Source organism: Trachemys scripta, chromosome 6, assembly GCF_013100865.1.
Source record: "Trachemys scripta elegans isolate TJP31775 chromosome 6, CAS_Tse_1.0, whole genome shotgun sequence".
In the NCBI taxonomy this organism is placed as follows: domain Eukaryota; kingdom Metazoa; phylum Chordata; order Testudines; family Emydidae; genus Trachemys; species Trachemys scripta.
The window spans coordinates 10,909,127-10,932,196 of record NC_048303.1 but is presented as its reverse complement, the minus strand read 5'-3'; the positions used below and the strand labels follow the sequence as shown (position 1 = coordinate 10,932,196).

Here is a 23,070-nt window from a genome sequence, read left to right as displayed (position 1 = left end):
CATGATGGAGGGAAGCTTTCTTCCTGATATGTGAAGATTGCTGACCATTGACTTTTTGTGTAGCTAGTGTTTCTATAGAGTCTTACTCCTACAAATGATCAGTCCCATTTTTTCTTTTTAAAATTTAAGAAGTTGATTTTGTTGCTCTTTGTTATACAGCTTTCTTTCTGTTGGAACCACAGTGAAACTGGGTAATACATATAGAAATAAGAGCTCTATGAGGTGTTGGTTTTATTACATAAAAAATTCTTTAAAGAATGTTACGGTCTGTCTACTGGCCTCTCTGCCTTTCACTCACACAGACTCACTCATAGCTGCACCAGTCAAACCTCTTGCTCCAGCATTTTCAACCATCTCAGGGAAACCCCTCAGACCACATGGCTTCACTCTGCTCAGTCTTTACCATGTGGCCGATTGCTTTGCCTAGTTGTTTCTGTTGTCTCAGGCTATCTCATTCCTTCCATTTAGTCTAAAAGAATGGTAGGTAGCACACCCATCAGCTTTAGTAAGGTCTTTGATAGTCTGTAGATCCAAGTTCTGCTTGATGGCAGCCATTAACAACATCCAGTGTAACTAATTTAAAAAAAAAATGCCTAGGCCTTTAAAAAAAGTAAACAGCAAAACAGTCATTTCATCATGTGAAATCATATTGACATCCACGCGGGTCCTTAGATCCATAGCACAAACCACTGTCACTTGAGCTAATGGAGTTACTAGTAGCAGTAGAACAGGGATTGGCAACCTTTGGCCCACAGCCCGCCAGGGTAAGCCCCCTGGTGGGCCGGGCCAGTTTGTTTACCTGCTGCGTCTGCAGGTTTGGCCGATTGCAGCTCCCACTGGCCGCGGTTCGCTTCCTGCAGCCCCCATTGGCCTAGAGTGGCGAACCGCGGCCAGTGGGAGCTGTGGCCAGTGGGAGCCACGATCAGCCAAACCTGCGGACGCGGCAGGTAAACAAACTGGCCCAGCCCACCAGGGTGCTTACTTTGGCAAAGATCCCTGCAGTAGAAGGTTGTTCTATTCTGTGTGGACCAGCAACTAGAGGGGGAAGAAACACACATTTTGTAAGTGTTTTTTCACAAGTATTTGCTAGACAAGGAAGGAATGTAGAGAATCAAGAATCCTGGATTTAATTCCAGGTGAGTTTCAGTGGCTATAGATCCTTCTGCGCCTGTCCTCCTAGCTGTCCTTGCCCTCCTTCTGCTCCTCCCTCAACTCCTCCCTTGTACTTGACCCGACCTCTGCTCCTGTCCACCATCATATCTGCCTCTGTTCTTGTCTGTCCCTGTCCTCCTTTCTTCTCTTCTCACTACTCTGCTTTTGATCAAGTCACTCAACTTCCTCCTTGTCTTCCATGGTAAGGAGACATCAGCATGCAGAGGAGGAGGGTCATTGAGAGCACAGGAAAGACCAGACTTGAGAGCAAAGAGAATGTGCCACAGCTGCCTTTAGCTGCTGGGAGGAGCATGATATTTGTTTGAAGTTGTTAGTGACAAGGCGTGCAGCAGAATTTGCAGATTCATAAGAATCTGACAGGGGCCGCAATGTAAATGCTTTTGCTATGGCCCCCAGGCAAGGCATGACTCAGGTTACGGAATGAAAGACTACATGCCGTCAGATGCACTGAAATAGATCTGAAACCCCCGAGAGGCCGACACAGACTGGTCAACGTGGCAATGCCTGAACCACCTGCACACGCAAACTGGCAGATCAAAAGCGAACATGATCAGATGGGGCTATTCTAATGACACAAATATATGCGAGTGTGCTGAGGTGCTGACCATGGAGCATCTGCTCGTTTCCCGACTCTTTGAGGAAACCTGTACAAAGGAGGATCCCGCTGCAGCAATGGAAAGAACCTTCACTTGTGCACAGTTCTGGAAAAATATCTAGTTTGTGACAAGGACAGAAGAAGAAGAAGAAGCTGGGAGGAGCAATTTCAGGAAAAGTCTTGCTCCACTCCTGTAGCTCTGAGTGGAGCATGGTCATTCGCTGTGTGGAGATGGTACATATGAAGTCTGAACAACCCATAGGAGCTCTTTGAGGATGGAGGATAGCCTGTGCTGCCAGCCTTTAACAAAATTCATATGTGAATTGCGACTTTCAGGGGCTTACGACTTGGACAAATTTGGATGTTTTTCACAACAATGGCAAAAGACACATTCCTGACTCTAGGCCGACCTTGTGCCAAATTTCAAGCCTTTACAGGTCACCACCAGTCTGTTAGGACAATATCTAAATGAAAATGTGGCATGTCCCATAGGTGTTAAGATTTGTGTGTGTCTGTGTATGCCTGGGTAGTATATGGACATTATGGCATGTAGATGTATGCATACATGTAACACATGCAGTGTGTGTGTATTGAAGTTTCACTAGACCTCCCATCCCTGTAATCTCACTTTTTAAGGCTTTGCATGTTTCTGTTTAAGCATGATGGTCTAGAGAAGCAGCAAGCCTGGTATGTGGAGGAGATAACTGTGACCAATACAAGCCGTGAGAAGACTTGGCACTTCCTATGTCGACAGTGGCTATCATTGTATCACACTGACTGCCAGCTCAGCCGCACCTTTATGCCCACTGGCAAAGGCAGACTCGCTGTCATGGATGGAAAACCTGACCACACAGGTAAGCACAGTGCAGCCCTTTCTGCAAGCTGCAAGGAAGATTTCTTTCATGGTAAATGCCTGCCCTCCCCGTGTACACCCCAATGTGCAATGTTCAGTTTCTTGGTGGTAATGTTTCATGCAAGCAGGAAGCAGGTGGGGATACATTCCTTTTATTAACATACTACCGGTTATCTGTATCTAATGGTACATGTTGTAACGTGAAATGTAACAGATAATGCAGTTCCCTTTCACATTAGACTGAAATTGGTTGCTCTGTGCAGCAGCTGTCAGCTTATATATAGGAAATGTATATTCATCATGAATTTTTATTGCCTGCTTTAGTGTCATGCTTGTATCTGGGAATCTAAGCATAGGTCACTACACTATTATTTAATTCCAGACTGTGAATGAGAGGCAGGAAAGCTGCCCAGTTCATGCACATTTTTCTTGTTGTGAACTGACACAGTGATATTCCTGGGCGGTGCGTATCCATCTGGGTTGCTGTAGAATCTGTGTGCCAAAACAAAGGGACGCGGAGCTTACCAGACTTAAATAGTATAAATGTTGTTCCTGACTGAAAATATTGGCTTCAGGATCCCATCAGAGTGTTTCTTCTTAAAAACACATAACAGCAGTAGGAGATTTACTAACTGGAAAAAAAATGACGACAATAATAAACAAATAATACAAAGCCAGGCTGGCTTGCGCTTTACATAAAATAGAGTATGGGAGGGCGGCAGAAGAGGTAAGCAATAATTACTGGTTGGAAACAGGCAGAATTGGTAAGGAATGAACTCTATTCTCAAGCTTGTAAGAGAGCAATACAGTGTAAATAACAAACCTTAAGGATAAGTGAGTATGTAGATGGTGTCCTTTAAACCACATTTCTGCCCTATTGAGCCTTGACTTTTCAGGACATAATTTTGTGACACTTGCCTAGTTTTGTGGTAAAATAAATTCATGATCTGCCGACAACAGGAACAACTACACCTCTACCCCGATATAACGCAGTCTTCAGGAGCCAAAAAATCTCACCGCCTTATAGGTGAGACCGCGTTATATCGGGTCTCCAGCTGCTGTGGGGAGCTCTGGGCCCTTTAAATCACCGCCGGAGCTCTGGCAGCCAGCTTGGACAGTGATTTAAAGGGCCTGGGGCTCCACACAAATTCGGATATATCGCGGTAAAGCAGCGGGGCTCAGGTGGCGCTTTAAAGGGCCCGGGGCTCCCTGCTGCTTTACCGCGTTATATCCGAATTCGTGTTATATCGGGTCACGTTCTATCGGGGTAGAGGTGTACTGCATATAAATGAACACATGAACAAATTGGCAGCTGGGACTAGAAACTTGGGCCTGGTCCACACTAACCCCCCACTTCGGACTAAGGTACGCAAATTCAGCTACGTTAATAACGTAGCTGAATTCGAAGTACCTTAGTCCGAACTTACCGCGGGTCCAGACGCGGCAGGCAGGCTCCCCCATCAATGCCGCGTACTCCTCTTGCCGAGCTGGAGTACCGGCGTCGACGGTGAGCACTTCCGGGATCGATCCCAGAAGATCGATTGCCTGCCGCCGAACCAGGAAGTAAGTGTAGACGTACCCCTGGTCTGTCAGCTCAGAAGTCAAGCAGTGATACCCTGTGGTTTAAGAGCGAACTCCTGAGCTTCCAAGAGAAGCAGCTCCCTTTATCCTTTTTGTAGGTCAGCCACTAGAGAATAATCTCTCTCCACACACACACACACACACACCGCCAGTGCATCACAGTGGGACAATTTAATGAGAGTGGCCCACCTTCACACCTGGGTGACAGAATTAAGGCATAAATTCAGTATTCTCTTCCCTAATGTGGTTTTGTTTGTTAAAACTGTGATATAAACTTCATAGGGTTTTGTCCTGTTTGATTTGCACACACACTCCCAATGCCCACGCATAGTAACCATAACAAACTCCAGGGTGATCTGTACAAACTCATATCCACCACTGGCAGCAAGTGAAACAATTGTTAAGAAAATGAATATATGCAGTGTAGTTGTAGCTGTGTTGCTCACAGGATATTAGAGAGACAAGCTGGGTGAGGTAATATCTTTTATTCGACCAACTTCTGTTGGTGAGGGAGACAAGCTTTTGAACTTTTCGAAAGCTTGAGCTCTTTTTTCCGGTCTTGAGAGCTCCATGTAAGCTCGAAAGCTTATCTCTCTCACCAAAAGAAGTTGGTCCAATACAAGGTATTACCTCACCCACCAGGTCTCAAGAAAATGAATGGGCATTCGATTATAGGCTCTGCCACAGATTCTTGTATGGTCTTGGGCAAGTCACTTAGGCCGAAGTCATGAAACATGAATGCCTAAGGTTAGGCACTTAAATAAGTGCCAGTCTTTCAGAGGTGTTGAGCCCCTGCATTTTCTTTTTATCCTGGGACTCCGGTAAATCAAGGGGGGTTGTGTAGACATAGCACCTCTGATAATCAACCCACTTATTTAGTGCCACCTATTGAATCACTAACCCCACTTTCTGCAGTGCCTCGCTGTTCCTTGGAGGTCTCTCATGTTTATATACTGAGTCAGATGTTCCCACATATGCACCCAACCCAGCCCTGCTTAGCTTGGGAAATCTGATGAGAGTGCTATTGAAGGTGGCACAATTGCAATTTATTTTGATGCTGCTGTTAGTGCTTGAATAACATCTTTGCTAAAGGTCAGGCGCCAGCTGTGACTCACAGCATTTTGCCTTGTTTTTTATTCACAGGGAAGAGAGTAAAGAGAAAAAAGTCAGTTTAACTTTACCTTTCCTGGGTTTGTCACATCTTATTTTTCCTGCAATATTAACCTTGACATGTGGTGGGGCAGATTCACGCTAGGTCTGTCTATAATGGAAAGGCTGCCAGGGTGGGTATTGAGGCAGCCTGTGCAGGTGAAAACATTGGGAAAATGCATAATAAAGATATTCAGGTGTCGGGAATTAGGACCTGCAGCAGATCCAGTCTCCGGGCTACCTAATGCACCCAGCTGGCCTGTTAATAGGCTGCCTAATTGGCTATGCCACCTGAGTGGATGGGTCAGCAGATTGACTCTTAAGCCCAGCAACAGTTGCAGTTTAGCAGCTGCTCAATGCATTTTCCCCTGGCTGTGACAGTGCTTGTGCCTGTTTCTTCCCAGCCTTGCTCCCCGCCTTGCCTTGCTCCAGGTAACCGGGTTCTGACCCTCGGTGCTGATTCCTGACCTCTGACTTCGGCTGTGGCATCTGACTGCTGACTCTGACCCTGGGCACTGATGCCTGCTCTAACCACTAGGCATGTTCCAGCCACTAGCTATGACCACCCACATCCCAGTCGCTGAGAGCAGAAGCGTTGTCCATACCCCCTGGCTTGAAGTAGTAATAGCAACCGAATGCCTGACTTAATCATATACAGGGTTTACAGTTTTATGTGACAGCTTTCAGCACCCACACTGTAAACGTTGTTCTAGTGCCCTTGAAGATGTCCAGGGCATGTGCTGATTTGACACATGAACTCAGTAGTCTCTGGTGGCAGGAGACTATGGAGACCTCTGCAGAACCCCAAGCTGCCCAGCATGGTTGAACTTCTAGGGGAGAGTAGTGTTAAAAATGTTACCTGTGATCCCCAGGGGTGAATTCCCCTGCAGACGGCATTGACCAGGCTGGCATGGGAAGGTGTAATATGCACCTCCTTCTGCCAGCACAAGTGAATCCTGACTAGTTTCTTTTTACATTTTAATAAAGAAAAATCAGAAAGGTTCAGGGTCAGGTTTCCCTTTGTGAACAAGTCTTGTTATTGTGAACCTTAATTGGCTGTCAGGTCACCACCAGTGCACTGCCTAAAAATCGGCATCTCCCTGCTTTATTTATTTATTAGGGTAAGTATTTAAAGGTTAATGTCCAGGGCTGCGAGCACTGCTATACCAGACGGTGGCTGCGCTATAGAAACGTGCAGCTGCTGTTGTACTATACGGGCAGAGGTCCACATTTTCCAAAGTGGCCTTTAATTTTGGGAAGCCGCAGAGTGTTCAGCACTTTTGAAACTTGGGGGGATAGTCTGTTGCCAGTTAAGTACTTAAGCCTTTAAATATGCATAATGAAAGCACAAAGGTGTACATACAATAGGTCTCTGTATTTATAATCATGCATATTGTACAGTAGATGTAAAAGGATTGGGATCTGATTTTTATAAAACATTGCGTCCTTCAGCAGCACCGTCTAGGGACAAACAGAACACAGCCCTACAGCATCCTGCAAACCAGTGAGCACTAAACTGTGGCTCCCTAATGGAGTTGACAGGCGTCATCATCCTGCCATATAGTAATATTTCCTGGCAGTGGTTGAGCATAAAATAAGAATGGCCATACTGAGTTAGGGCAGTGGTCCATCTGGCCCAGTATCCTTTCTTCCAACAGTCGCCAGTGCCAGATACTTCAGAGGGAATGAGCAGAAGAAGGCAATTATTGTATGATCAATAACGTCCAGTTGTCCAATCCCAGCTTCTGGCAGTCAGAAGTTTAGGGACACCTAGAGCATGGGATTGAACCCCTCACCATCTTGGCTAATAGCCAAGATTCACTTGTGCTGGCAGAAGGAGGTGCAAATTACACCTTCCCATGCCAGCCTGGTCAATGCCGTCTGCAGGGGGATTCACCCCTGGGGAACACAGGTAACATTTTTAACACTACTCTCCCCTAGAAGTTCAACCATGCTGGGCAGCTTGGGGTTCTGCAGAGGTCTCCATAGTCTCCTGCCACCAGAGACTACTGAGTTCATGTGTCAAATCAGCACATGCCCTGGACATCTTCAAGGGCGCTGGAACAATGTTTACAGTGTGGATGAAATTATCTAATTCTTTTTTGAACCCAGTTATACTTTTGGCCTTCACAACATCCCCTGGCAACCAGTTCCATAGGTTGACTGTGCTTTGTGTGAAGAAGTACCTCCTTTTGTTTGTTTAAACCTGCTGCCTATTAATTTCATTAGGCGACCCCTGATTGTTGTGAAGGGGTAAATAACACTTCCCTCTTCACATTCTCCACACCGTACATGATTTTATAGATGTCTATCATGTCCCCACTTGGTTGTCTCTTTTGTAAAATGAGAGCCCATTATGGTAAAGTGTCTCTGGAATAGTTGTCTTTTTTCGAAGGAACAATAACACCTCTTCAAAATATTTCCTTGATTTTAATGGTACAGCAGCTCCACTGTAGTTAAGCTTATGTCACGTCTTCTGTTTCAAGGGCAACTTTCTAAGACCTCTATAATCAACATACTTAGTCAGATTCCTTTGAAATTTGGAGTGCTGCAGGAGGGTGCATGGTAGGGTTAGTAATCCAAATTTGGGGTCATTTGAACGAGGGTTGTAGAGATATAAACCCAGAAAAGAATAGCCATTTTTCAAAATATTTCTAGGTCGTTTTTTTTGTTCAGAGAGAGAGGTCAAATTATTGATGTGATGCAGGTCAAAATGATCTCAATCTGTTGAGTTTTACCGAAGGTAGTGTGTGGCATCCACTAAATCTGCAGGGGACCCAAATTGAGAGTGGTATTTAAGAAAATGTACACTTTTACAGTGCTCATGCGCCAATACAGAAAAACAGCTAGTTCCATTCCCTCTATTTTATATGCTTTAAAGCACAACCCTTTAAAGTACTCTAAAATCTGACCTGTTAATTTGGAGTGCTTTGAAATTTGTGCCTCATGGGGACTTGGGGTAGCGTTATTGATCAAAATTTGGGGTCATTTAACCGAGGGGATTGAGTTTCATCCCCCACATCCCTCCAAAAAATTTTTTTCTTCTGCTTTGTACTGTTAAACTGAGTGGTACTAATGACTGGATGGCTCAGAGACCTCATTGAGACTGATGGCTGTGAACTCATCCTTCAGTTGACATAACTAAGTTAATCACAAAAGGGGTTTTGAACTATCACTGGAGGTTGCTACAATCTATGAGTCGTGGGTGGCAATTTTATTTTCTGGGGAATGTAATAAAAGTCTTTTTGGGGAAAAATTAGACCTGGGAATGCTTCCTGAGAGGGGAGAGATGGGGGGTGGAGGAGTGAAAGAGATGCCAGGGCTCAAGCAAGTAGGTGCAGGGGTTCAAGCAATTTATTTACTTTCATAACTGATGCGGTAAGCCGAGAGGTGCTGGGGCTATTAACTGTCAAGCCAAGAGGTGGCCAGGCTCAGCCCTGGCAACCCCTGGCACAAATTAAGCACTGCTCTTGGCACTATAAGATTCAGGAGGTTTCAGATCCTGGCATACATTCAAACACTTAGTCAACTCCCCAGAAAGAATACCACACATGTAAACTTAAGGACCACTTCTCAGCCTTTTAAAACTCCCTTACACATACTCACAGGAGACCATCTTAAGCTACACTTCACTTAACCATCATTAAAGCATTGGAATCCTCTCATATTCCACCTCGCTGCTGATAATATCCTTTGTAATAAAAGCCGTGTGCCCTGATACTGACAACCTACATAATTTTGCAAAGAAATGATGGATACTGCATCCTGAAGGTACCCATGCACCTCTTCCCTTTGCTGTCACATACTAGAGGGTGGAAAACCTAGATCTTCTCCTATCACAATCACAGCTTGGTCACACACCTCAAAGAAATCCACAGATCTCACAAATGCATCTCTGCCAAACAGAGCTAACTACTGCCTGTACCATCAGTACAGCTACACCTGACACCGACCACACTCGCTTTACCTGGAGTGCATTCAGATAATAAATGCTTAGACTGCTCTCATATCCCAGCTCACGATTGACAATACTCTTTGTAATAAAAACCCTGGGCCCTGCTAATTATATGACATATGCAATTCTGCATTGAAATGATGCAGACTGGATCCTGATGGTACCCCTGCAGCTCTTCCCTTGCTTACACACATTGGAAGGTGCAAATCTTACATCTCCTTATATCAGAATCACAGTTCTGTCACGCACCTCAAAGTAACCCACATGTGTCCTAAGATCACAAATGCAGCTTTACCAAGCAGACTCAGCTACTGCCTCCACCACTTAATGCAGGTACACATAACACACTGCCTGCTTCTAGAGTGCAGGCAAATAGTTGCCATTGGCTACTGCCTGCTCCAGGAGGAAATAGAAAAGAGCACAATCCTTTTTTTTTTCTTCCCCATTTTGTCCTGTAATAGTGTTAGATGGAGTCCTGGAGATGAGAGTGAATGGGTTATAAAAGAGCTTGTACATTTCAGTAACTGTGGGGTTAGCAGAGTAAAGGTATATGTGTTCATGAGGCGTATTGGGGCATGCTGAAAGAGGGCAGAGTTAAGGTTGCATGAGTTTGAATGTTGTTCAAAGTTCCGCAACTGGAAGATATGCCACCAAGCAACCGTAACGCTATGTAAATGTAGTTTTTTGCCACTGAATATTTCTTGCAAATCAGAAGTAGGTCCCCCCATGCCAGCTGGAGATTCAAATAACAATCTTTTCTCCTGTACCACTAACAAAGATAAGGTATATTATAATATTATCCTCTGTGCAGATTTTAGAAACTTTCCTATAGAAACAGCAATAACTAAATAGCAGGTAACGTGCATAGCTCTGGTAGCAAATACTAAACTTCAGTATACTAAACTTAGAGGCATAGATCTTTCTCCTCGGTGTCTTAAATGAAGAAATCTCTTGAAGAAACTTTAACCTCAACCCTGTTCTGAGACTTTGTACCTCGGGGGAACACCCTGCACCCTCATGTTCATCCTTATAATATGATTGTGTGGTATCCAATGCTCAGTTTGTCATGTCGGGTGTCTTCAGAAGGCTCATGATGCACTGAGCATTGTTGTTATAGTGATGTTATAGGTTGTAATTTCATGTATCTAGTTATGAGGCTGAAAATGTGTCCTCATGGCTTAAAACAAACCCAGGCAAAACTCTCCAGGGGCAGAGGGGCAGTTCACACCTCATCAGGGCATCTATGGGACAAACCCAGCTCAGCCTCACAGGAACAAAGGATCTGTTGGACTCTCGAGTGAGTCACCCCCCTATCCTTGGTCAGTTTGGGACTAGGATGAAGTAGTGCATACCTGACTCTGAAGTGGGGGGGGGCAAAGCCAAGAGAGAAGAAAGAACATGATAAAAGGGAGAGAGGTTTGCCATGCTCTCTCTCTTCCACCTCCATCTACAGACACCAAGCGACTGAAGCGCTGATCAAAGGGGAGAGCTGGGCTGAAGGGCAACCAGTCAGGCTGTGGTGAGAAGCATCTAAGTTTGTAAGGGGACTGAAAGAGTTAAGATCATCTTAGAATGCGTTTTGCTTTTATTTCATTTGACCAATCTGACTTCTTGTGCTTTGACTTACAATCACTTAACATATATCTTTTGTGGTTAATAACTTTGTTTATTCTACGGGAAGCAATATGTTTGGTTTGAAGCATGTCAGAGACTCCCCTTGGGATAACAAGCCTGGTACATATCAATTTCTTTGTTAAATTGACGAACTCGTATCAACTTTTAGTGTCCAGTGGGAATAACTGGACACTGCAAGACGGAGGTTCCTAGAGTTGTCTGGGACTGGAGATATTGGTTAGTGTCATTCGGTTGCACAATCCAAGCGGCGGCTGGTCAAAAGTGCTCAGTCACATAGCTGGTAGCAGCTTACGTGCTAGAGGCTGTGTGGGAACAGTCCAGGAGTCGGGGTTCTCACAGCAGAGCAGGGTATGGTTGGCTCCCATAGTCAAGGTTTGGAGTGACCTAGCAGATCACCAGTCCAGATAACACCTGGGGAATGTCACAGTGGCGTGGATTTCCCCCAGCTATGAAATGAGGATAATAAAACTGATCTCACAGGAATGTTGTGCAGTTTAATTCATTAATGTACCTAGATACTGTGATTGGTGCTCTATAGATTTTTTTAAAAGATTTGTGAATTACATTTAAGATTCTTGGATGAAGCACTAAGTATTATTGCTGCTTTAAACACCGTTGGCATAGGATTGAAAAATCAGAGTCTTATACAGATGCTATCAAATGGTTTTAAGCCCAAAATGTAGTTCTTCAGAGATTTTTTTTTTAAGAAAACCTAATGGTCCCAGTTCATTTCTGTGTAACTCCACTGGTTTATAGTGGTGTTATGCCAGTGATGAAGTTGGCTCAATGGAAATAATGCTTTTCATGCTTTTTTTTTTTTTAACGTCAGTGAAAACACTTTTTAAACGTAAGCACCACCCTACCTGGCTGGGGCTTGGAACCAGACAGAGCAGCATTGTATCACAAGTGGAGTCCTTGGATTCTGAGTTGTCCATAACTCTTATTTCTCCAAAGGTGCAGGGTGAGATTTTTCTAAGGTCTTCAGCACTCACCTAACTTTGCTCCAGTTGGAATCAGTGATACACTGCCCATTGACTCCAGTGGGAACAAAGTTAAGCCAATGTGGAGCGCTTTTCTGAAAATCCATCTTTGTTCTGCTGCCCAAGTAGGAGGTGCTTGGGAAGGGGAGGTGAGCCTATGAGATGGTCTTTTTCTGTGTGGACTACAGAATGACAGAACCATGGGTGAACCACTGCCCTCTGCTTACATTCTAAAGTAGAAATGATAGTTCAGTGCCCAGATGGAGGGAAATGTGCAAGACCATACAGGCTGAATAGCAAAACAGCTTCTTACAGCTCTCTCCATTTTAAAAATCTAGATGTTCTTAGCTATATAAGTAAGGATTTTTCAAACAAATCTTTGATTTTTATTTTGATAGAATCCTTTTGCCTCTCTGCAGTGACATTAAAAGCCTGAATTTCCCCTTGTTAAAAAAACTCCAGCCATTCAGCAACCCCCTCCCCCCCCCGCCCCGCCACTGTATATTAATGATACTGAAGTTCCCCTTTAGCTGCTTTGTAAAAGTTCACTAATGTAAAGCATAGATGAAGAAGAAGGTAGGGGGAAAGGGCAGAATCTCTGTACAAAATGCCATTAGTGATTCCTCTTAGTTTTCACTTTTATCATCTTCTTTCCATCTAGCAGAGGTCAATAGGTCCTTGCCGGCTTCATATTTTTTTAAAGCACTCATTAAGTCTGAAAGGGCTCTCAGTTGGCTGACGCTTGCACTTCAATACCAGAAGTGATAGCTGGTACATCTTGACTTCTCTCCTGGCTGGATCATTCAAGCTCCTGAGATAACAGGAAGAGAGCTTCCCTTCTTAAGTGGTTTGGTTAAACGATTTGCTCAGCACCAAGTCCTGAATTAAGGGAGTGGAAAGACCTGCGTCAGCTAAATTGCAATGTGGTGGAGAAAGAGACTTCAGTCTTCTAGTGCACGTACTGGTAGGATAACATTTTGTCTTTTGTGTTGAATGTTTTTTAAACCATAGCCACTTGCAAACAGTTTGGAGTATTCCTGTAGATTATAATGTGGTTTTGTTTCAGAATCTAATAATCCACAAAAAAAATGCACAGATGAAGATATCCTTTTATCTCTGTCAAAAGTAGTAGTTACTATATGTGAACAAAGCTCTTACCTAGAGGATGGAAGCATGCAAAAAAAAAAAAAAAAAAAAGCCTTAAATTTCTTCCATTCACCTCCAGTCTAATATCAATATTGGCAATCGGACAAACACAACCAAAAGTAAACCCGAATTTGTGGGGTGATCTTCTTTGTCTTTTGAATCCCAACAAATTACTGCCTGGGGAAAGAAATTTCGGATGAGATAAAACTGCTGTTACTCTTTAACCTAGATGGGGCATAGCTTTCAGAATAGGCATATGTTCGTATAAAATATTTCATTGTTGCAGAGCCCAATTGGCATTCCCCTATTACTGCTGACCTTTAAAGGAAGCGTATTAATAAGGTTCATGCAGGTTAATAATAAGAATAGGTTAATAATTCAGGATTAAAAAGACAGACTATGTCTTGGTAGTACCTTATATTTTTTAATTATCATAAATTCATATGGCTGTTCGGCTACTAGGCTGCTAAGTATAGGCCTGAGTATAAAATAAGCCAGTTTATAGTTTGCTTTTTCAAATGAAATGGTGAAGAACGTTGCTGGGAGTGAGCTGTTTTGAAAATCTGACCCCAGTTGTGATTCCTGATCCTCGCTGAATGTTCTGGCTGGAGTCAATAAATAAGGGTTGAAGGTGCCTTGTTGTTTTTGTTTCTTTTTATTTGTAAGTGAAAAGGTGCATTAAGCATCCAAAAACAGTGACTATCGAACCAGTGCAGTTATTTTATTTTAATTGTTCCATTCTGTAGAGTCTCATGAGATGATGTGAGGTATCATGTCAAAAAGCAGCATGATTTATCTACTTCTTTCCTAACTAAGTATTGATTTTTGGACACTATTTATTATAATTTTTATCTATACTCATTGCAGGAGCTTGCTCCCTTCCCTATCCCGTGCTGTTCTCTGAAAAAGCACCCTATTCCTAATATTACTAACGGTCAGTCAAGAGCTTGACCAAACAAATATGTCTTAGAGATTGTCCACATTGGAGATTTTAGCATTGATGTGACTGGTTTGAAACTGTGGTGAGTTTGCACAGGTGCAAATTCCATTTTACACCAGTGCAGTGAGTGTGCGCAAGGGGTTGGTACCAGTTCAGCCACATCAGTGTAGCTACACCAGTACAAAAATCTCTCAAGTAGACCTGTGCTCTTGATGTGTTCTGAATCCCACCAAGCTGGTCAGAGCAGGTTCAAGAGGTGTGTTCTCCCCTCTGAGGATGACGTGCTGCCAGATATGGTGGATCTAAGTTCAGGAATCAAACCATGACGGAGGCCCAGCCAAGCACAATGCCTGCCATAAGAGAGAGGTGGTGACTGGGTCTGAGTTCATTTAGTGATTTATAGATAGTAACCAAAGCCTTGATCCATCCTTGGAAATGACTATAGCTCGAGTTCCATTAACTTTAATGGCACTTTGTGTGCTTAATTTTAAGTACATGCTTAAGTGCTTTGCTTGACTAGGTTCTTAGTAACCAGATCAGAGCATAGCGCCGCTGTAACCCATTAGGAGTACATAACACTTAACTCAACCCAGAAGCAGAGCACCCCATCTCTTATCTTTCGAAGGTAGCCCTGATTGGAGTACACCACAGCAATCCTAGCACTGAGATACAGTGGTGGATCTCTGTGGATAGCTCAGAATCAAGGAGGAACAGTTCCAGCCTCCTAGTCATCAACAGATGGAACCAAGTACAGTAGACCACACATCACCTAGGCATCCAGGACCCGGGTGGATCCAAAGTTACTCAGAGATTACAAGCCATATTGGCTAGGGACAGCTATATCTAAGATAGATAGTCCCAAACTCAGTCCCAAAGTCCCTCAGGGAAGGGGAGGTAGTGTATTCAGCTCTCCCTGCAGTGACTTCATCAGGATGACCTAGGAGCTATGATCAGCCCATGTCTGCCAGAAGGAAACCATCAACAAAGGGACAAGTGGAGAGATCCCAGCAAAACATTTCTGGAAAAGTTTCCTGTTTTGAAATATTTACACAAAGGTAAATAGTTAACTTCTTAGACATGTTATAAAATCCCGTAAGTGGCTCTGTATTAGACAATTGTTTGCACTTTCATCAGGGGGCTTTGCAAAGTATTGCGTGTCACAAAACCATGTGAGGTAGGTAAGTATTATTATCCCAATTTCATGTATAGAAACAAAGACTCTAATCCAGCAAAGCACTTTAGCACATGCTTAACTTTAAGTGCGTTGGCTGTGGTGAGAATACTTACATGCTTAAAGTTAAGCATGTGGTTAAGTGCTTTGCTAGATCAGGGTTTAAGAACCTGGAGGTTAAGGTGTTTTTGTAATCAAACTTGAGAGTCTAAAGGTAGGCACCTAAGCGTAATTGTCCTGATTTCTGGAGATGCTGAATGCCTGCAGTGGCTATTGAATTCAATGGAGACTGCAGATTCTCAGCCCCTGTGAAACTCAGGTGACTTACTTAGCTTAAGTGACTTGACTAATGTCACAGAAGTAGTCGGTCGCAGAGCTGAAACTAGAATCAAGGAATGTTGACTCCTTGTTCTCTACCCCAAGGCTTGATCCTTCAAGGGGCTGAGCACTCTGGCCTGATCCAGCAAAGCGCTTACGCATGTGTGAGGTTCTGTTGAAGTCAACGGGTGAAATTCTGGCCCCATTGAATTAAATGGGAGTTATGCCAGGATGTCACCCTATGGGTCTATCTATATGCTGAGAATGGATCACATGCTGAAGTGCTTAGCTCGATCCAGTCCGAGCGCTCAGCACCTTCCAGAAGAGAGCCCTTACCCACTAGAGCCGTGGTCTCCAAACTTTTTTGATCGCGCACCCCTATCAGTAAAACATTTTTGAGCACGCACCCCCTGCCGCGCCAGCTCTACCAAGGATCCTCTTGCGCACCCCACTTTGGAGACCACTGCACTAGAGAACACTATGATATAGATCGTTTTAGTCTGCCTCTTAAGTGCAATCAGGATATGTGACAGAGAAGAGAATCCAGCATCGTCTGTGACTTAGTAAGTATCTTCCTGTCTGTCTGCTGGAAAGGATGGTATTAGCACTTCCATTTTAATCTTGCCCTCATAAAGATGCCCTCTAAATTTTCCATACCAAATTACTTAAGTTGTTTGATATTGCACCTCTGCCATGTTATTTCATGTTACTCCTTTCTATTCTGGGTTCAGCTCCAAGCCTTTGCAAAGAAAGTGCTGGTAGGATTGAGTTACTTCTTACCCTTTTTTTTCTTTCAAGTATTTGTGTGTGTGCTTAGATGCTCTTGTGCCTGTGACATTAGAAGCCCCGCTTGCCATTGTCACACTGTCGTTTTCTCCTGGCTAATGGCAAATACAAGTAACTATATCGCTCTGCTCTTATTTCTGGAGTTCAGCTACTTAGTAGCGTAATGTTTATTCATAATCTTGCGAAATCCTCAGTTAGATGATATTGTGGATTAAGCTTTAAACAGCATTTCCAGGCACCCAACTGTCTGGTGCTAACAGTGTGAAAAATCACCAGTTGTTTGCTTCTTGACAGCTGTTCGCTGAGCCCTGTAATATGGAACAGTTTGGGCATTGCACTCAAAATATTTCTGAATGCAAAGTAAATTAGTACGGGAACAAAAGTTCAATGGGAAATTCAGTAGTCTACATTCTCGGGCAGGTTTTTAGTGAGATGCCTTGGGATCTAGATCCAGAGCTTGTGGGCTGAAAATGTACCTTTTATTGCATAGAAACTGGCTCATTTGCGTTCAGCTATCTGGCTAGTGTAACAAATGTGTAATTATGCACAGACCAGGGTTGCCAGCTAAACAGCACATAGGCTGCATGAAGAATAGGACTCGGGGACCTTTTGGTTCAGAATAAAGATCTCTGCTACTCAAGATCGAGAAGTCAGTAAATGGAGGTTTTATATTTTCTGGATGCCATCCACTAGACTAGAGGGCATCACAACAACGAGAGAGTTCGGATTCTATTTAGCAGCAGGCAGCGGTACACATATACCTGTATGCTGTATTCACTCTGAGCAGCAGTAGAAGCAGCGGCCTTGCTTCTTCGTGACCTATTGGACCCTTGAAATAAGTAATGGCCATGGACGTCCTTCTCTCTAGCTAATGTGGTTCAGGAAGTGATGTGCTTGGTCTGTGATTTGCAGGAGGAAAAGGAGATGGGAATTGGATCTTACTGCCCTTCAGCAATCCGAGCCGGCCAAATGAGAGCAGAGCAGTGTTAATGGTGGTTCTTCTGGCCAGGGGAGAAATCAGATGCAGCAGCAATTAGCAGCAGGGTAGGGTGGATGGGGGAATTAATATGGTTTAGTAATAACGGCTGGAATGGGCCGGGCAACTAACTTGTTCATGGCATGTGAGGAGACTCGGGTTTTTGCTTGCTGTATGGGGCTTGGAGCATTTTAGTGGCAGCACATTTATGGCCATGTTCATTGACATGCTGCTGAGGCATATCAGCACATTATTAAACTGGGGAGTAATTTCATGTGACAGAGTTCCCTGTGTTCTGGGAAGCAATTTGCATGCTTACAGCTACTTACATCCACATATACCAGGTGGCAGCTACTGCAGGAAATAACTAGATCAAATATGAGAACCTTCAAGTAAATCCATTGCACAGACAGATAAGAGGTATGAATATTTCTTGGGTTTGAATCCATGTAATCCTGAGAGCTTCTTCATTTTATGTAAGCCTAATGGAAATTTTCCTATTTATTTTCCCTGATCCAGACAAGTACAGCTGCAATTATTTTACTTTTATCCTTTCCAAGATAACTTTTTTTGCCCTTCTGTTTTTTTGGCAGCTTTTAACAATGTCTCTAATTCCCTCTCCGTGTGGCAGAAGTTTTCTAAAAAACCCAGTTCTGTTAATATGATTTGTCACTTGCCTTGATTTTCCTCTTACCTAGAGGTTAAGATAATATGAGTGAAGAAGCCTGCAAGTTCCCTGAATTTCACTCCCAGTCCACACTGCTTTGCTGGTCTGTGCTGCAAAGCCATATTAAACCTCCTCCGAACAAAGGATCTCAGGAGAATATTACTACAAAGAGAGAGAGAGAATGCTGGCTCAGAAAATCTGCATGAGTGAAGGCCGCCAAGAGCGAGAAATAAAACTGCCTTCTGGATGGCAGGGTCTTCAGCAGAGAAAACTGCCAGTGCGAAGGTCAGCCGGCTAACCAGAGGCAGAGTATCTAGCACAGAGAAAGTATGCGTTTCTCAGACAGTTAGATCAGTCCTGGCCAAGGAGTGCTCCCAAAGCAGCTTTATTTGTCCCTGAAGAAAGGGCGCATCATGCATTTCTCTAGAGCAACCTTCCTTTGATTCTCAGTGACATTGATGGGGTTGTTACAGGCCTGCTGTATCTGCATATATGTAAATAGTTCATAGATAAGGTGCCAGCAGATGGCATTCAAGAATAGGTAGAATAGTTCCTGAATTTTGGAGGACCGATAAAACTTCTTGTGTACTGCAAATGGTTTCCTCTGGCTGTTTTCTACATCAGCTCTAACGGGTCACATTCAGCTCTCATCTGGAAGAAGGGTCACTGCTGGGATTGGTTGGGACCAAAAAAAAAAAAAAAAGGTAAAAGATGGGGAGATATTAGCACGCCCATCCAAAAGTATATTTTTTGTCTTGGCGTTGTTGGGCAAATTGTCTGCTTTACTGTTGATCGATAGCTACTCTAATGTGCTAACAACTGAAGCTGTAGGAAAGTATATTCCATTTTCAAAGTACTGTGCAAACAGACAATTACTTAACAGAGGAGATAGCATGGCCCATTGGAATAGGAGTTGGGACTCCTGACTGCTACTCCTGGCTCTGCCACAGGCTTGGTGTATGACCGTGGGCAAGTCCCTTAACCCCTCTGTGCCCTTGTCTGTGAAATGTGGATAATAATGCTTTACCATTGTAAAGTGTTTGAGATCAATGGATGGAAAACACTACATAGGAATGTAACCGCTATCCTGTTACCTGGCACTAGCCAATGTGTAGAAGGCAGCTGGGTTGTTAGGATGGGTTGAGGTTGAGCTATTTTGTGGACTTATCTGTTTAATGGCAACTGTATCTGATATAATCAATTAGTGCTGTGGTTGTACGGTGTCTCCAGGATGTACAAAGTGGCCTACGAGAACAATTTCAATACACACCGTGCTCTAAGGAAACAAGGAGCCTGTCAGGACGTGAAAGTAAGAACTCTTAGTGTCAGGGTACTACAGGGAAGGAGTGTGTTGTGGAAAAGGTAATACTTCATAAAGCAAATGAAAAATCAAACTATTCACCCATTAGCACCTTCCGCATCCCTGGTCAGATCCCTGAATCCTTAGAAAGACACCCTAGTTCATGCATGGATAATTCTCAGACTTCTACTGTCCTTAAGGCCCAGTGCAGACAGGTGTGTATCTGGAAGGTGCAGTCAGGAGTTGGGGAGTGGTCTCCAGTTAAGCAGTTCATAGCTGTGTAACAGGGCGGTAGAATCTAGGTGTCTGCATGGGGTTAGAGGGCTATTCTGCTGAGTTATCTCTGTGTCAGGTGTCCTGCACTGCATAGCGAGGCAGAGGTGTGTTTGCGTAGTGACTGAGGTAAGGTGAGGTGTGTTCAATTAGCTTCAGTCTAGGGGCCTGATTCTCATGTAAGCTGTCCAGGTGGGACTCAAGAGGCAGTCCATTGAAGTCAGTGCAGTTATGCTGATGTAAGGATCTCAGAATCAGGCCCTAGGAATATTTAATGGGGTTGGAGTGTCACTGAGGCAGAGGCAATTAGATACAGTGACTGGGGGTAGGGGCGGGGAAACACTGAGAATAACCAAGGCTGAATCTTATATGGTAGTGATGTGTAAATCACCAGTAATGCCAAACCTCAGGAAGAGGGTATGCTTGAACCTTCTCTTGAGTATATATGCTTTGTGAGTAGCAGGGTGGTGATGCTACCCGCTTAGAAAGTACTGGGTAGTATGACTTATAAGTTCAGATGGCTGAATGCACTGTCCTCCACAATTAGGTTGCAAAAAGAGAGCAAATTTGCAATTTTGGTGCAATTTGGTTGTGTGGCAGATAGAACCATAGGACTCAGAGTCAGGAGACCTGGGGGTTTTATTCCCATCTCTCCCACTGACCTGCTGTGTGACCACTGGTTTGCCACTCACACATCTCTGAGCCACTGGTTCTCCTGCCCCCGCCACCTTGTCGGTCTTGTTTATTTAGATTGTAAATTTTTCTTGCTGTGTGTTTGCACAGACCTTGGCACAATGAGGCCCCAGTTTCAGCTGGGCGCTCTAGAGGCTACAATAATAAATACAAATAATAAATAAGTGTAGTAAGTGAAGGCAACATAGTAAAGGCCTAATGAAGGCCCAGTATGAGGCCTGAACCAAACTAAAGTAATGGTCAAGGCTTTGCTAGCATAGAAAGCAAAGTTAAGCTGTGAGCAAAAGGCAGGCCCTGCTCACAGAAGTTGGCAAGGAAAGGGCTGATGTTGCAGAAATACATATTCATTTAGCATAGTTATAGTATAAATATGGTACCAAGACATACCATACGGGAACATTCCACAGATAACATGGAACAGACCGACCCATCCCAATGACAGGGGCAAAAGGGTAAAATGATGGATAGAGATGTTTTGATCGAACCAACAGGTACAAGGTGCGAGGCGGCCCCTTACTGCATAGAGGGGTTGTACCTTGCTACATAGAGGGGTTGCACCTCAATACGTCAGGAGTGATGTGTAACTTGTTTGTAACTGTGTATAAGAATGTGTCCCTGGGGTGGTGTCTTTGTCAGGCCACGGGGGCAGTGGAAAGTCCCGCCACTGAGCCGGGTCCTTGCCAAGAGGCACTTTTCTCGTAGTATGCCCTGAGGAGAAAGCAGAAGCACCACACCGGTAGCCTCTCACAACACTGGTGACCCCGACCGCTGATCTGGTGAGTAAGCAAAACTGCCGTGGTAGGAATCGCGATCTAACATGGCAGTAAACCTCGAGCTAGGGAACCCCCTCATCCCCTCCCTCATGATCCCCACGGAGTTTGATGATTGTTGGACCCGCTGGATTGCCAGTAAGGGGGGTCCATATGAATTTAAAAAAGAGAGTGGGGAAACATGGACTGGCTTATGTAGAGCGATGGTAGAAACCGAGGCTCTGAAAAACAGTAATAAGAGTAAAAAAGCAAGAATTTTGCAACTGATGTCTCTGGCAGTGAGATGGCTCAGGCAGCATGCTGGAATGCTGGCCAAACAAGTAACAGAAAAAACAGGAGAAGTAGAAGAGGTAACCTGGGCAGTTGAGCACTGGAAAGCCCAGGCTCTGTTAGCAGGGCAACAGGCGGTCCAAACTCATGATATGCTCGAGCAAGTGAAGCAGGAAAATAAAAAATTGGAAACAGCTGTAGAAAACCTGCAGAAGCAAAAAGCACCGTCCCCGGGGGTTCAATGTTCTTCAAGTGCTTTTATAGTGCCTGAGGAGTGGGGACAGAAATGGAAACAGGTAGTGAAGACATTGCTTATTCTGCCTTATTTCAGTGCTGTGCTGGAAAGAGCAACTGGTGTAGTGAGAAAAATACACACACATTTCAAGTTTCAGTGGTAACTGTGATAGTCTGTATCATCAAAAAGAACAGGAGTACTTGTGGCAGCTTAGAGACTAACAAATTTATTTGGCCACAAGCTTTCGTGGGCTAAAACCCACTTCATCGGATGCATGCAGTGGAAAATACAGTAAGAAGATATATATATATATAAAATACACAGAGAACATGAAAAATTGGGTGTTGCCATATGAACTCGAACGAGACTAATCAATTAAGGTGGGCTATTATCAGCAGGAGAAAAAAAAAAGGGGTAAACATACAGCTTCCCTCTGTTGTGTTAAACTCCCCAGTTTCACATTGTTTTTAAAAAGGAAAGGAAAACCAACCAGCTAAACAGGCATGTGCACTATGAAAATCCCCAAATTGCCATCCTAGACAAGTCATAGCCTATAGGCCTGAGCCACTGACTGTTACGGACCTGATTCTGACCTTACGTATCCTGGTGTAACTCCATTGACTTCAGTGGAGTTACTCCTAATTTCTCCCAATGTGAGAGGAAGGTCAGGGGCTGTGGGTATGTCTGCACTTCGAGCTGGGGGTGTGATTCCCAGCTCGAGGAGATGTATTCGCGCCAGCTCTCAATGTGCTAGTGTGCTAAAAATAGAATCTAGCCACAGCAGCATGAGCTAGCCGCAAGTAGCCACCCATCCGAGATTCTAGCCACATACGCGGGGTAGCTAGCTCCGCACGCTGCTGTGACTCAATGAGAGCTCGCATGAGCAAGTCGCCTCCGGTTGGGAATCACCCCAGCTCTAAGTGTAGACATATCCTATATCTTTAATTATCATGCTAACAGTTATGGGCCTGATTCTGCAAACATTCCTGGGTGCAGTGTTACCATTGTAAGTGGGCCCATTGGCTTCAATCATAGTAGTAAGCACTACACCTGGTAATAAATATTGCAAGGAACGGTCCCTTAAGTACCATGTGCTTTGTGTTACATGTATCCAGTTTTTGTAGCTTGGTAGTTTGTGTGACTAAGTTATCTAAATCCAAAGCCTCAATAAAAAAAAGGTTATTTTAACAAGCAAAACTTTGGAAATGGCGGTTAGTTTTTATTTTAATTTGCCGTATAATAGTTATGGTCAGACTAAGCAATGCTGAGAGATTTGGGGGTAATTTTGGATTTGTCAGGCAATTAACACCCCGATCCACTGAAGTTAATAATGATTTTACATTCAAAATCAGACCATGTGTTGTTATAGAATTTTAAAAGGCTGAATTACTATTCTGTGTTCATTAAACTTTGATGCTGTTTTGGGTACAGGTAACTTTTCTTCCTTGGAAATTTGTATGTAGTAGGTCTTAGTGCTAATGACCAAAAAAATTAAATTTGGTTTCAGTTAGAGGGGTTGATTTCTGATTTAACGAAAGGGTGTGATGTAGTCTATATGGTTTTATAAAAATATGCTAATGAGTGAATATAATATAACTGGAATA

At 43.8% G+C, this 23,070-nt stretch overlaps 1 protein-coding gene across 1 annotated transcript in view; it reads left to right on the top strand.

Moving 5' to 3' along the window:
- The window catches only part of LOC117879086 (lipoxygenase homology domain-containing protein 1-like), a 151,618-nt gene that overhangs the window by 5,522 nt on the left and 123,026 nt on the right, over positions 1–23,070 (top strand). The window contains exon 3 of the mRNA XM_034774038.1: positions 2,427–2,577. Coding sequence (XP_034629929.1) covers positions 2,427–2,577 — 151 coding nt within the window. The remainder of the gene's footprint in view (positions 1–2,426; positions 2,578–23,070) is intronic.